The sequence below is a fragment of the Hyperolius riggenbachi genome, chromosome 2, assembly GCF_040937935.1.
Source record: "Hyperolius riggenbachi isolate aHypRig1 chromosome 2, aHypRig1.pri, whole genome shotgun sequence".
Lineage (NCBI taxonomy): Eukaryota > Metazoa > Chordata > Amphibia > Anura > Hyperoliidae > Hyperolius > Hyperolius riggenbachi.
Window position 1 is genome coordinate 119,188,747 of NC_090647.1, and position 14,676 is coordinate 119,203,422.

General features: G+C 45.6%; 1 protein-coding gene across 3 annotated transcripts in view; it reads left to right on the forward strand.

The window, feature by feature from the left end:
- Positions 1 to 14,676, forward strand: part of NCKAP1L (NCK associated protein 1 like) — a 374,626-nt gene that overhangs the window by 137,837 nt on the left and 222,113 nt on the right. For all 3 annotated transcript variants that reach the window (XM_068267280.1, XM_068267278.1, XM_068267281.1), the window contains exons 2-4: positions 2,074 to 2,184; positions 3,121 to 3,213; positions 10,012 to 10,068. In XM_068267280.1, the coding sequence (XP_068123381.1) occupies positions 2,122 to 2,184; positions 3,121 to 3,213; positions 10,012 to 10,068 (213 nt within the window). In that variant the 5' untranslated portion in view covers positions 2,074 to 2,121. The remainder of the gene's footprint in view (positions 1 to 2,073; positions 2,185 to 3,120; positions 3,214 to 10,011; positions 10,069 to 14,676) is intronic.

Here is a 14,676-nt window from a genome sequence, read left to right on the forward strand (position 1 = left end):
ATAGCAACAGAATGCATCATCAGCTACATAGCTGACACGCGGCTGTACAGGCCAGCCCAGCTATGTCACCCAAAGGGGTTGGATCCCGATCCCCGACGGGCAACATAAATAAAGGTGTGTACGCACTGCCCTGTTGACCCTCAACTTTTCAATTCCACTCCTACCTCTGCATCACTTGAACACAATAGGGCTCTAAGACTGGGATAGAGAAACACTCTGTATGCAACCACAGAGTGCAGAGATTTTAGGGTCTTTGAAGAAAGGAGAATGAGTATCTGTCACAGTTTACATGTTATGGCAAAATTATCATATCAGTCCATAGTCGTACAGTTGTAACTTCCTGGGAACCATAATCTCTTCTAAGTGTGCAGGCAAAATATAAAATGAGCAAATATCCTCCAGGATTGTTTATATATGTGTATTCTAGAAGGTGACACAGAAACCATTCACCAGGGCCGGATTTACCATAAGGCACTGTATAGGCACGGGCCTACAGCCACCTGTTGATGGAAAGGCAGCACACTTCTATACCCAAATCCCTCCCCCCTCCCTTATGCAGAGTTCTGAGCGGAGCGTAAATGAGAGCTTACTCATTTGGCATTCGGCATTCCACTGACGACATCTAACTTCAGCTGGGGACACTTCTAGCTACTGTAACAAACTTACCTGGTGTGGTTCTGCAAGCTGCTCTGATAGTTTGGAGCAGCTGGAGGAAGCTTCCTCTTCCTCTTTGATCAAAGGCATCCCCGGTTTCCCTGTAGACGTGAATCAGAATGATGGCATCCCCGGCTCCCCTATAGATGTGGGTCGGCGTGTTGGTTCTGGCAGGTCGCGCGCAGCTCAGAGCTGTCTTTATAGGCTGAGGAGGCGTGTGTGATGGGGTGTCAGCGTGATGTCATCAGCTGACTCCTTTTTGCAGGAGGTGCTGTCATTTCTGGGGGCTGGGCTTGTGCTCTGCCTCCTGGGTATTTAAGGCCAGAGTATTCACTTGCTCGTTGGCCTTGATACTAATCAGTTCGCTGGTTCTTGGCCTAGTCAGTGAGTTTCGAGAGCTACATTAATATATGGTGTAGATGCACAATATATATGTACTCTAGTTAGTCAGTCTTGCTTTTTGTAATTATGTATTATCGTAATATTTTGAAGTAACATCTTATTGTATATTTATCTGTGTACCGACCTCTTGCCTGCCTCTTGACCTTGCTCTTGTCTTGTCCTTCTGTACCACTGCTATCTGATACACATGTTAAACTCGGCCTGTCCCTGACTTCGTTATTGCCTGATCCTTACAATATGACTGACATCTGACTTATGTGTATGACCATGCCTGTTTATTGACTACGATATTGCCTTGCTACTCTGTACCTCGATACCTCTGACTTTGTGTACGACTACGGCCTGATCCTGACTACACTTTACGTACTACTGTTTGTGTATACACTTGTACGTTACCTCATCACGTATCAGCGTGATAGTTACCTAATACTTAGGGTCACATCTAGCTACTTTATACTGTGGCCACATCTGACCAGAACTGGCAAAATGGATGCCAGAGGCACTCTGGAAAAAGGGCACTGCCATTCGCAACAATTATAAAGGCCACCCACGATTAGAGGCAATGAGCAGATATTTGGCTGCCCTGAGGTGCCTGTTAAAATAGTGGGCGCGGAGGGGGGGGGGGGGGGGTGCCAACACTATTTTATTAGGTGCTCTAGGCACCAAAATGTCCACTGATTGCAGCTTCATGGCAGGGAGAGTTGGGTTTAAGGGTTAGATGGCATGGGGGTTAAATGTTGGGCATTGGTAGAAGGAGGGCTAAGGGTTAGGCATTGGTAGAGGGAGGGTTCTGTGTGAGAGTAGGGCTAGGTTAGGTCATAGTAAAATATCTGTAAATATGACCGATATTTTATTCTACTAGTGGCAATATCCAGAGCTTTTTTCTCTTCCATTGCTGCAAACTCCCCATCTGATTAAAATAAATACCTGTAACCTGACTTCCAAATTTGACTTAACTGCAGATAATGGTGACTTGTGTGCTGTATGTGAGTTTCACGTTCTCTATTTTTATTACAGACATGTGCAGATGTCAAGACAAAACCCCCATTTTTCACAGACAAGTCCATGGAGTCATCCCTGAAATACATCAACAAGAAGTTCCCAAACATTGATGTTCGCGTCAGCACGGTAATTGCATTAACATTGCATTAACATGTATTCAGATGTAATATTTTGCAAACAATGCCTAGGATAATCTATGTAATTGGCAGCTAATTTGTACACCGATTACATAAAAGCCGTCACCAAAAATATTCACAAGATTTCAAGCAACATTCAGGGCTCGTTAACACCTAGGGTGTTTTTGCTCTTTTTTTCAAGCGCCGGCGATTTTGAAAATCGCCTTAAAAACACTTGTGCAATGATTCCCCATGAGAGTGTTCACATCTGAGTGGTTTATTTCCGATTCGCTCACCAAATTGCTGCTTGTACCCTTTTCTGAATGTTTTGCGCTTGAAAAAAGCGCGTTGTATAGCAATTTCCCCAATGCTTTGATGAATAAATACATTCGTTTCCAGGTCAAAGAGTTCACTTCCTGACGTCCGGAAGTTAAAAAAGCCGAATCGCTCTGCAAAAGCGCTTAGGAAAGCACTTTTAAAAAAACCCGCAGCGCCCACACAAGCGCCGGGAGGGGGAAAAAATCGCCCATAAAACCACAAATTGCTGGCGTCAGCCTTATGCTGCATGTGTAAATGTATGTGATCTTGTTTCGTTTTTGTTAATAAATAGTTTTGTAGCATTTGCTGTATTCATACAGCCTAGAATGTTATAGCTGTTATAAGATTCACTCAAAACATTGTCACCTCTGTAGAACCTGCATGATTCGCTGAGGAGATCTTTTCAGAAGTTTTTCCAAATTTGCTGCTCATTCAGCTGTAATTTGCCACACTTTCACTTACATAGTTTCATTTGCATGCCATTGTATGTTGGCAGATTCAGGCTGGCTTATGTGCCTAGGTTCTTCACCAGTGAATTATATTCAGAGTGGAAATGTGGCTCAAAGCAATACTGAAACGTTTCCATTTTGTGACAAATCAACTGATGACTTTTTCTTTGTAAAACCAGCAACATCTGGGACCAGTCCACAAAGATAAAGCAGAGATTGTGAAGTATCTAACTGGCTATTACCTGACATTTGTGGATGTTATGGAATTCAGAGTAAGTATTGATTTACATGTAACAAATGCATATTATTGTTTCAATCAGATAAACAGAATTGGGCATATAGAAGGGCATTGAATACTACAATTATGACATTAATTTTTTACAGTTTTTCTTTTATTTACATTTGTATAAATAGGAAGTAGAGACTTTATGGTGGCCATACATGGTACAATGTTTTCATCCAACCTTACCAATTCTATGTAGTATAAGGGAACTGCCTAAATTATCCTTTCAGTATATTCACTTAATTTACCCCTATACTACATAGAAATGGTAAGATTGGATGAAAAAATTGTACCATGTATGGCCACCATTAGAGTTAAAGTGGATCTAAACAACTTCCTCTCTTCTCTAAAAGATTACCCACAGCATACTAACCCAGGGGAAACAATCTCCTTTACAATTGATGGAAATCCTAAAGTTACAGACTACCCAGCAAGCTCAAGGTGAACCAGAACTCATAGGAGTGTGTAAGGGGCTACAAAGGAAGGACCCAAAAACTCTCTTTCTAAAATATTAAGCAAAACAAAAGTTTGCCTTCTTAAAACAGAAGGTATTTAAAAAATAAATAAAAACAAGCTTTAACTGGATGAACTGTGGAGGGAGCACAGAAAGAGTTAAGCCTCTTTCTTTCCTGCAGAGGCAGAACCATAGCAGAGCTGTGAGTCACAGCTGCTGCTAAATTAATTACACTTCAATTTAGCTAAACAAACTCACAGGGCACACTGCAGTTGATTTTTACAGCACTTATGTGTGGATTGAAAAGTTTTCATTGTGTGCTGTACAATAGTTTTGGTGAACTTTAAGTTGATACCATTTACTGACCGACACAACAGATCAAAAAAATGATTATAAAATAGATTATTTTCTTTGGCCAAGCATAATATAAATCTGGACATGAAAGGCATATCGTCCTGGTACACATCACTGGTTTTCGCTACTATAGAATTTTCAGAGAGTGACGAAGTGAAAGAATTGCCAGTATGAGTCACACCTTTTATTGGCTCACTAAAAATAGTTTCAGACATGAACTTTTAAGAATGCCCAATTCTCTTCCCCAGGGGATTCATAACATCAAGTAGCAATATAGATGAGTTTAGCTGTATTCCAATGTTAGAAGTGCATGTGCCAGAGAGGTGTTAAGATACTCACCAGAAGATGGATTGGGGAATCCGCGTTCATGGCGATGTGACGAACGTTCTTTGATCCATCTTCCAGAATCACGTACTGTGAATACAAATTACGGGCAAAACTATCACTAAGATGATCACGGTAATTTGCGCAGTAGTCAACGGACATCAGAACGATTGCTTGTTCATTGATCCGTCATGACGGTCGTTCAATGTGAACGATCATTGCAGGTAATTGGAGGTCTTTTAATATTGTTTAATGAATTTTTGTTAAACAATGTTACTCGATATCATGAAAATGATGATCAGTCATGAAAGTCCAGAAGGACTTGAATTCGGAATTCAAATGAAGTAGAATTATTTCAGGTGTGACCACTGGCAACTGGGGTTAACTTACCATATCCTTCCCAGTTTAGGTTCCCTTTAAGCAGGGGAGGTGGAATGTTTGTTATGGTTACACCTAAGCACACCAGTGTAAAACTAAAGCCACGCATGCCTGACAATAGCGAAAGCGTATGTGTAATGAATAGTGACATGTCAGCTGCGGTGGATAGCAGTACCACCGCAGCTGCTTCTGGTTCTCTGCCTGCTGGTCTCCCTGCTCCTCGGGTGTCTAGCACGCCAAGGACGGGTGTGGGGAGTAATCGAATGTCGGCTGCGGTGGACGGTGGGTCCACTGCGGTCATTGCTGGGTCCCTGCCTGCTGATTTTTCCCAGGCGTCTAGTACGCCGAGGATGCGTGTCTCTGCTGGGCTCAGGGGTACATTAGCGCGTGCGCCGCTCACCGTCAGGATCTTGATGCCAGGAGGAGGCGCGTCAGCTGACCGGCTGGTCGGCTGACATCAGAGGGCACGCTCGCCGCTCCTGATTGGCCGAGGCTAGTGGGCGTGCCTTGGGGGTCTCCTCCACTTCTTAAGCCTCTCGGCTTCACTTGCAAGTTGTCTGCTGTCGTGAATACTTCGTGTTAGCGCTCAGACCTTAGATAGTTCCGGTGTGCTTTGATCGGGGAGGAAACCAGGGATTTCACACAAGACTAGGAATTATTATTACTACTGTTATTATTGCTTGATTATCTGTGTATGACTCTGGCTAGTTCTGACCAATCTTACTCTCAGTGACTTTGCCTATCTGATCCTGTTGCCAAACCTAGCCTGATTACCGTTCTGTCTCTGTCTCCTGATTTTGTACCTCTGCCCATTTGACCTTGTTGCCAACCTTGCCTGATACTCGTTCTGTCTCTGTCTGTCGCTTCTGTACCTGACCTGTCTGTCTGTTGCCGATCTGATCTGTCTGACCATTCTACTCTCACCAGGGACCCCCTGTCTCTGGTGAGAGGTTCAGTACGGGTAGTGCCCACCAGCTCCTCTGGTGAGGTAGTGCAAATACTGCCAGTACTACTGTTACACCAATCACTACACTTAGTGCATTAAAGTGTGATTAGATTACGTCATTTCTTAGTGGCATATTAACATTGCTTAGCTAACACATCAGTATCTATATATCTGTATTATTGGTGATTCTGCAGATCATCATATAATCAGGTATATATCTGTATTATAGGTGATACTGCAGATCACCTGATAATCAGAAACTTTGTTCTTGCTAACACCAATCGTTACAGTATGTACATATATTTCATGTGAAGTTGCAACACAGATCAAAACACCAACTAAATATTTACTTATAAGTAAGTTTACAGTTATGTGTTGGGCTGCATTAATAGCCATAGCCCTGGGTCAGCAGGTCAGACACTCCTGATTTAGAGGTATACCTAGAGATGCATGTACAGCAGCCCAGATTATGAAGTGCTCTAATAAAGAATGCATGATCTGAAAAGAGGCCTTGCTTATATAGAAGTTAAAGCTGAAATTTAACAAAGGATTGAACTTCATTCCAATCAGTAGCTGATACCCCCTTGCCCATGAGAAATCTTTACTTTTTCTCAAATAGATAATGGGGTGGGTCTGTATGGCTGATATTGTGGTGAAACCCCTCCCACAGTGTGATGTCATGACCATGGTCCTGACAGTTTGCTGTCTGTGAACCTCATTGCATTGTGGGAAATAGCAGCTCTTTCCAACTGCCAAGCAATCAATATCGCCCTCTTTGCTCAGTAATGAACATTCCATACAGATCACTTAGCAGAACCAAAGATGACCTTCTACCCGTGTCCCCCCGGTATCCTGTGTGGTACCATCTTCCCAAGCTGCACAAATCTATGGAGAATCCCCCGGGGAGGCCCATAGTCTCTGGATGTGGGTCCCTTACGGAACGGCTTTCCCGTTTCTTGGACCATTTGTTGCGTCCCCTCCTCGTGGGGGTTCCAACCTATCTGGCTGACACGTTGGACGCAATTAACGTTGCTGAAAACGTGGTGTGGCGACCTGGATACAGATTGGCCACGATCGATGTAGAGAGCCTTTACAGCCGGATACCCCACGAGGAGGGCATTAAGGCAGTCCGCAGGTTCCTCGACAGGACCAATAAGGACACAGGCTACAAGGACTACCTGTGCGAGTGCCTCAGGTTTGTCTTGACGCATAATGCGTTCATGTTTGACGGAAGATGGTACCACCAGACCTCCGGGACGGCCATGGGAACCTCTGTGGCATGTACCTATGCGGGGCTCTTTTTGGGGGCCTGGGAGGAGGATTACGTACTAAATCCATCCAATCCCTTCCGAGGGAACATCAAAGCATGGTCGCGTTATGTGGACGATGTGCTGGTTGTGTGGCAGGGAGACCTTCAGGAATTTGAGGAGTTCATGGAGCACCTCAATGTGAACAGGATAAACATGCGCTTCACATCTGAAATCAACGACAGGGGCGTATGTTTTCTGGATTTGATGATCAAACCAGATGGGGCCAAACTGATCTGTGAGGGCTTTAGGAAATCGACGGCTGTCAATTCACTGCTGCACAGAAGTAGCTACCATCCTGAACATGTTAAGGCATCCCTGCCATATGGCCAATACCTGTGCCTTAGGCGCAACAATACCGACCTGGGCTCTTTTGAAATGCAGGCAGGGGAACTAACTGCATGCCTACGGGCAAGGGATTATGATGCCACTGCCCTTGAGACAGCAAAGGATAGGGCCAGGGAGAAGAATAGGTCCACCCTCTTAGTCAGACAGCCCAAACCCGAGAAAGGCGGCTCCTTCACTTGTACGTTTGATTACACCCCCATGACGAAAAGGTTATCTCAGGTCATAAAAAAGAATTGGTCACTTATAACTAGGGACCCCACATTGCATAAGATCTTTCCTGACCCCTACGAGTAGTGTATAGGAGAGCCCCAACGCTAGGCGATATTCTGACGCGGAGCGAGTACCGCTCAGCTACGCCATCGAATTGGCTAAGCAACAGACGTCCCAAGGGAAACCATAAATGCGGCAGATGTAAATATTGTCCGCGGATGATGGAGGGCACCAACCTTAGAATGGGGGGGTCCAGTGGGAGGTAAGGGCATTTATAACATGCCAGACTAGGTTCGTTTCCTATGTTATTTTCTGCCCCTGCCAATTTTTTTATGTGGGCAAAACCACCAGGCCCCTCAAGGAGAGAGTGGGGGAGCACTTTAAGTCCATGAAATCTGGGAAGGGGTGCCCACGTCTAATTGATCACGTAAGAGAGGTCCATGGAGGTAAAGCCAAATGCCTGAAATTCGCAGGGCTCCTACACGTCACTAATCCCAGAAGGGGAGGTAATAGGGACCAGGAGCTGACCCGACGAGAATCCCGGGTGATTCTACGTACAGAGGCAATGGGGCCATTGGGCCTCAATGATAGGCTGGAGCTGTCCTGTTTCCTAGACCCTTAGAGTACAGTTCCCCCCCCCTCCCTTCTCCCTCCTCCCGCTTCCTGACTTTCCACCTATAGGTGGGACCCTGTTTATTTAACATTGGACTCCGATAGGGGTGCCCCTTTAAGTTACAATCCACCCCCTCCCCACCTCCTTGCAGTATGTTCCTCTTCCTCTTTTCTCTTCTTCTTGTCCTCTTCCACATCTTCCCTTTTTGGTGGCCCACCTCTCCCTGCAGCGACTGCTCCTGTTCTGGATTTGTGCTCAGGGGTGGCGCGCCGTGGCTCATGAGCATCCGCCCGGGGGTTGGGACATTTGGGGGCGCATTTGGTGACAGGTGCACAATGCACGGATGATGGTGGACAGAAATTGCCGCCTATACATTGCCGCCTTTCTTGCTCAGGGGGAAGAGAGGACATCACCGAGGGGAGATGGATCTGCCCTGGTGGTTGTCCCCCCTGATGCATGAATCCCTCCTTGTCTGCACTGTCATGCCTGATGTGCCCCTGCCGGACCCGTGGTGGGTTTGCATGGGCCACTGCGCGCCGCCAATCTTTGGGGATCACCCGGCCTTCTCTCCTCTCCCCCTTTCTTTTCCCCCTGGTGTGTAATGACGCTTCCAGCTTGCTCCTTCTAGTGATCACTGGGGGAGCGTATTTCCTGCCACCCGGTTCCCCACCCCGGCACCCTGATAATGAATATGGGTAGGGGCTAAGCCAGCCCCTGGAGGGGATATGGGGTTAGGTAGGTGCAATGCCGTCCTTGAAGTTCAGGGGTTCTCCTCTGCACTTTGTGTCCTTCTCCTCATGCTCTCTCCCAACCGCATGATGATTTTAGATTAGGGAATGAGGTGGTCTTTTTCCTTTTTTAAATAAATAGAATTAAATGAAAGGTTTAATAAAGATGTTTCTAATGTTAGCAGACATTAAAGAAATTATGGGGAACAGGTATGATCCAAAGAAGGTGCATAGAATGAGGTGGCCGTATTCTTTTATGATGGGTAATTTATCTCCACTCGGTTTCAAATTCTAATTTTATGATAAAAAATGTGTTAATATGGTCACCAACATATGACTGTTTCACGTGTGTCTCCCTTTGCAGCGCTCACCATGATGTTAATGTAGCACTATGTTGTTGTATTCGCCGCACTGAGGCGATCCTCCCTTTCCCACACCCATTGGTTAAAAAGAGGAAAGCCTCTTCTGTCACTCACGCCGTATGTTATGGCGAGCCCCCTCCTCCTCAGCCCAATCACTATCACTCTTCAGTTCCGTGGGCCAATGGTGAGCGTGATGGGCGGGGCCTCCTGTCTACATCACGGAAGTCCGAGCACGCCGGCATTGCCCTAGGACACACGCACGCGAGCAAGCGCCACACCGGCGCGAAACGGCTGTTGTGCCGTCCTCTCACCCCCTGGTCACACTCCCGCACCCGTCTTGGATACAGGTTAGATCGTTCCGCTTTGTACATGCTGTGAATTCGCATACCATGTTGTAAATGTCTGCTGGTGACTATCCTGGTCGAATAAATGTGATTTAAGGAAGCTGTGCACGGACTGTCTTATATGTACCACGTAGAACCAAAGATGTCACCACCAGTGATAGATTTTAAAATGTAAATCAGAGAGAGGAAATATTTTACAATGGGCAAACACTTATTAACTAATCTATAAACTAATATTGAAAACAATAAGCACTTTTATTCATTATGTTATTTTCACTACAATTCCTCTTAATTCTCATCTTTTCCAGGTAAGAGCTTATAAAGCTAAAGTATATGCATTTATCTAGTTTGCATTCATGTTGATATTTGTAGCTAAGAATCTAATTAGTAAAGATAACACTGCTCTGTTTTACCTGCAGGATCACGTGTATGATTTGCTGAATACAATCGATGCCTGCCAATGTTACTTTGACATTGTAAGTACGATTTTTTTTACTCACCGTATTCATTAATGTGTGGATGTGCCATATGTGTGCCTGGAGGGTGGTCTGATCCTACCTACTTGTCTGACAGCCTTTGCATATCTATGGGGATTTTACTGAATGTTTTTGATGGTTTGCTGGGTTTTAAAATAAAGTCCAGTGTTTGAAATTCTAATCTGCCATTAATGAGCCAAAATGACCAAATAAACACATACATTCAACAACCCACTCTATCCTTTTATATATTTATGGAAAAAAGTGTCCTGGAAAAGAGTCCTTGACAGCACCATTTCATGAGTCCTGTGTTATTGAAATGAAACGTGCAGTAGTATCCGCTGATTTTTGGCAGATGAGGTGTATCCAGGCCTACTGGAGACAGGTCAACCAGTTGCTGTCAGATATTCTAGAATCCCTCTGTGTCCCAAGATCTGCTTGTTGGGGATCCTCCCAGAGCAAACATACTCCAAATGTGAATGTATTTTGTTAAAGGAATACCTGTTAAATGCTTGAAGAGCGGTTACGATGTGTTGGATCACTCCCCGTGCCCCCACAGTGCCTAACTGGTTGCTACAAGTCAATAAGGTGTTTCCTCTTATTAAATTGGTGTATGTGCTTCTGACACCATGTTTAATCTACCTCATAGTGAGTGGAACAACAACAAACTTTATTGAGACACAATATTAACATACAGCCAGAGTGCAGTAATTTTATGTTACTGTAGTTGGCAGCAGATATATGAATCTCTATATCCTAACAGTTTATACACACAGAGGTTGTCCTGGCAAATTCAATAAAGTGTGGATCAAATGGACGGACTCTCCCTTAACAGTTACTACATAATTTGATTTATCTATGATTTATGATGATGGCATTGTATGATCAATGTAAGACTAAGGAAGCAGGAGGAAATAAATTATATATAAAAGTACACATTTTATTAATAACCAAATTACAAACACATATATATGTAAATCTATTTAAAATTGACCAGAACACACAGGTGGGCCACCATGTCTAGGCCAGATGGAAAAATGTAGGGGATCCCCTAAAAAAATATTGATAGTGCGCAATCCATCAAATATCTTAATGCAAAAAAGGGGGAAGCGACTCCTAGCAGGTAACATTGAAACAAAAGACCTTGGAGAGAAATATATCATTGGTTTTAAAGGCCAAGTGTCCAGGACCTAAATGGAAAAAGACATCCTAGTAGAAAAGCACAGGTGTATCGGATACTGGCTGTGTTGCTGCAATGTTTCATTGGTTTTAAGGGCCAAGTGTCCAGGACCTAAATGGAAAAAGACATCCTGGTAGAAAAGCACAGGTGTATCAGATACTGGCTGTGTTGCTGCGATGTTTCATTGGTTTTAAGGGCCAAGTGTCCAGGACCTAAATGGAAAAAGACATCCTAGTAGAAAAAGCACAGGTGTATCAGATTCCGGCTGTGTTGCTATAATATTTCCAGTGATTTGCAGGATCAAAAGGCTGAATAACGGCTGATAGAGAGATTCAATCCATCACAATAGGTGGTCTTACTGCATATGTTATCACAAAATAATTGATGTGCAGGTCCACAGGTCAGGCAAGCTGTCTCATTTATGAGCTATAACAATGGCCAGGTGCACAGAGGTAGATTGATAGGCACACACTGTATGTGGCAAGCACTTCGGGCTAATAAACAAAAATTTATATTCACAGCAAGCCTGACACATCCGCAAGCCCCAGGAGCAACAAGCAATTCACCAGAGTTAGTGCCCCAATCAGAAGCACATTCTGATTCTGAGACAGATTCACAGGCAAGTGTTTAAACCACAGACATATGCAGGTACGGATGGTGTGATATTAAAGTTGATATAGTTCATTCATGGAACAATCCGCCAGGGTCATCCCTTCAGCAGCATCAACTTGATATAGACAAACTCAAAGTTCCAGCAAACAACAGCATATAGCAGCATATAGGTGCATCCTAGGAAGCTGTTTCAATGATCATATGGTAAACAGTGGTTACTCCATAGGAGGCTGTTTTCAAGTCACCAGTAGAAATGCATATCATTGAGGTATACTCATCTGAGTAGCTGGTCACTGCAAAGTCCATCCACAGGAGCCCATGTGCTGCCACCACAAGTGTGTCTGGTCACAAAGAGAGCCTTAGAGGCCAACCGGTTTCACTGGTGAGATTACCAGCATCATCAGGGCAGGCTCAGAAGTTTTGCTGCCTGTGGGAGAGAGGAGCCGGCCTAAAATGGCACTGGGCGGCCAGAGGATGCTACCACGCCCCCCCATGACCACTCCCACCCCACCACCACAGAATGCAGGTGGTGAGTAAGAGGTGGAGGCAGAGGCGTGATGCATCCAATTCTCCGCATGTACGCACGGCGTTCCCCCCGCGTCCGCATGCGGTGATGCGGATCAAAGGAGGGAACGCATATATGCGTACAAGTGCACGCACAGCGTTTCCCTCGCGTCCGCAACCGCCAAGCGGATCAGGTAGGAGGGAACGCGTATATGCGTACGACTGTACGCGACCCACAGAGACCCCCAACAGGGCCGCTATGGAAATGCGGCCGACGCAAAAGGGCTCCGGGATCGCTGAGGGGCACGGACTATCAAGACCCCACCCCCTGATCGATGGTAAGGAGAAAGGGTGGCCCGGCTGTCCCGCAGGCGGGGCCCCGGGTCCCCTGGGCCGCCCAGTCACCATCACCGCCGGAGCGCCACCATAGCCGCGGCCAAGTGTGCCCCGGGGCAACAGGAAACGGGGCAGGGGGGGGAGGGGAGGGCCACGGGGGGAGGAGGACGGGGAAGGCCCACAGGCAGGCCACAGGCCAGCAGGCATTAGCCCAATATATGGTCCATGTCAGGCCAAAGACTGGGCCGACCCCGAGCACCCCCCCAGGGCACATCGATCCCCCACCAACCCCACCCCACATCCAGGACCACCAGCAAGTGCGGCGCGCCGGGGGGGGGGGGGGCCATAGCTACCACCTCCCACAGGATCAGCAACGTCATCGAAAAAAGTTACATATTGAAAAAAACATAATATAATAATGCAAAAATATTTCCATTAATAATAAATCCCTAATAGCTATATATAATTAAGTAATCATAAGCAAAAAAATAGAATACGAAAGTAAAATGAAATAATAATAAATAAACTGTTGTCCTGCCGATAGGGGACCAAACGAGAGGAGACCAAGGACAAAATGGAGCAAGGGGGGGCCACGCCAACCCACCAACCACCATCGAGGAAGTGTCAAAGATCATATCTAAATTAGATGGCATAAAAGGTTTTAAATCAAAGGAATATATAAGGGTCGGGAAAAGACCCGGTTCGGGCGCAAAAAGGCCGCCAGCTTAAGCACAGCAAAAGGAAAATATGAAGATTCATCCTTAGAAATTGAACAAAAATAATGAAAAATAGAGAACATATGGCCATGAGCCAGAGCACTGCTGTCACAGAAATGGGGCGAAATCAATACCTTCATTAAGGCCCGGTGTCCGAAAGGCCTTAAGTTTGTAAATCCAGAAGGCCTCACATTGGAGGAGTCTCCCGTCCCAGTCCCCTCCCCGTGGGTCCCGGTGTACTCTATCCAAGCCAAAGAATCGAATTTTCCTGGGGTTACCCCCCTGGCAAATTGCGAAGTGTCGGGCTACAGGTGTCTGGTGTCCCTCCTGGATACCATAAGTGTGTTCATAAATACGTCTGTTAAGGGATCTGCCAGTCTTGCCCACATAAAAGGCCCCACAGGGGCACAGGTGGAGTTAAATTATCCCCTCCGTCTCACAGTTAACATAATGTCTGGTAGTTAATACAACGTCTCTCATCACAAGGGGGCACTGTTTACCGACATAGATGTACCTGCATTGGTTACAGGAATGACATGGGTAAGTACCCAGAACTGTGCAATTACATAATTTGGTTTTGCCTCTACCTGAGTAGTGGCTACGTGTCAAGGTATCACCTATGGTGGTAGCCCGCCTGTAGGTAACAGAGGGCTCCCTCGGAACAAAGGGGGCAACACGCTGGTCGCCCGTGAGCACATGCCAATGTTTCTGAAGTAGGGCGCGGACCTGAAAGTGATGATCATTGTATTTGGTAATGAAGGAAAGACCCCTATCTGGTTCATTTCGAGACTTTTGTCCCGATGATTGATTGTATAGGAGAGTAGATCTAGGGGTATCGCAAGCTCGATGATATGCTTTCTTTAGGTATTTTTTGGGATAACCGCGAGCCCTAAATCGTTGCTGTAAATCATTAGCTTGGGCATGGAAGTTCCTGTCATCCATGCCCAAGCTAATGATTTACAGCAACGATTTAGGGCTCGCGGTTATCCCAAAAAATACCTAAAGAAAGCATATCATCGAGCTTGCGATACCCCTAGATCTACTCTCCTATACAATCAATCATCGGGACAAAAGTCTCGAAATGAACCAGATAGGGGTCTTTCCTTCATTACCAAATACAATGATCATCACTTTCAGGTCCGCGCCCTACTTCAGAAACATTGGCATGTGCTCACGGGCGACCAGCGTGTTGCCCCCTTTGTTCCGAGGGAGCCCTCTGTTACCTACAGGCGGGCTACCACCATAGGTGATACCTTGACA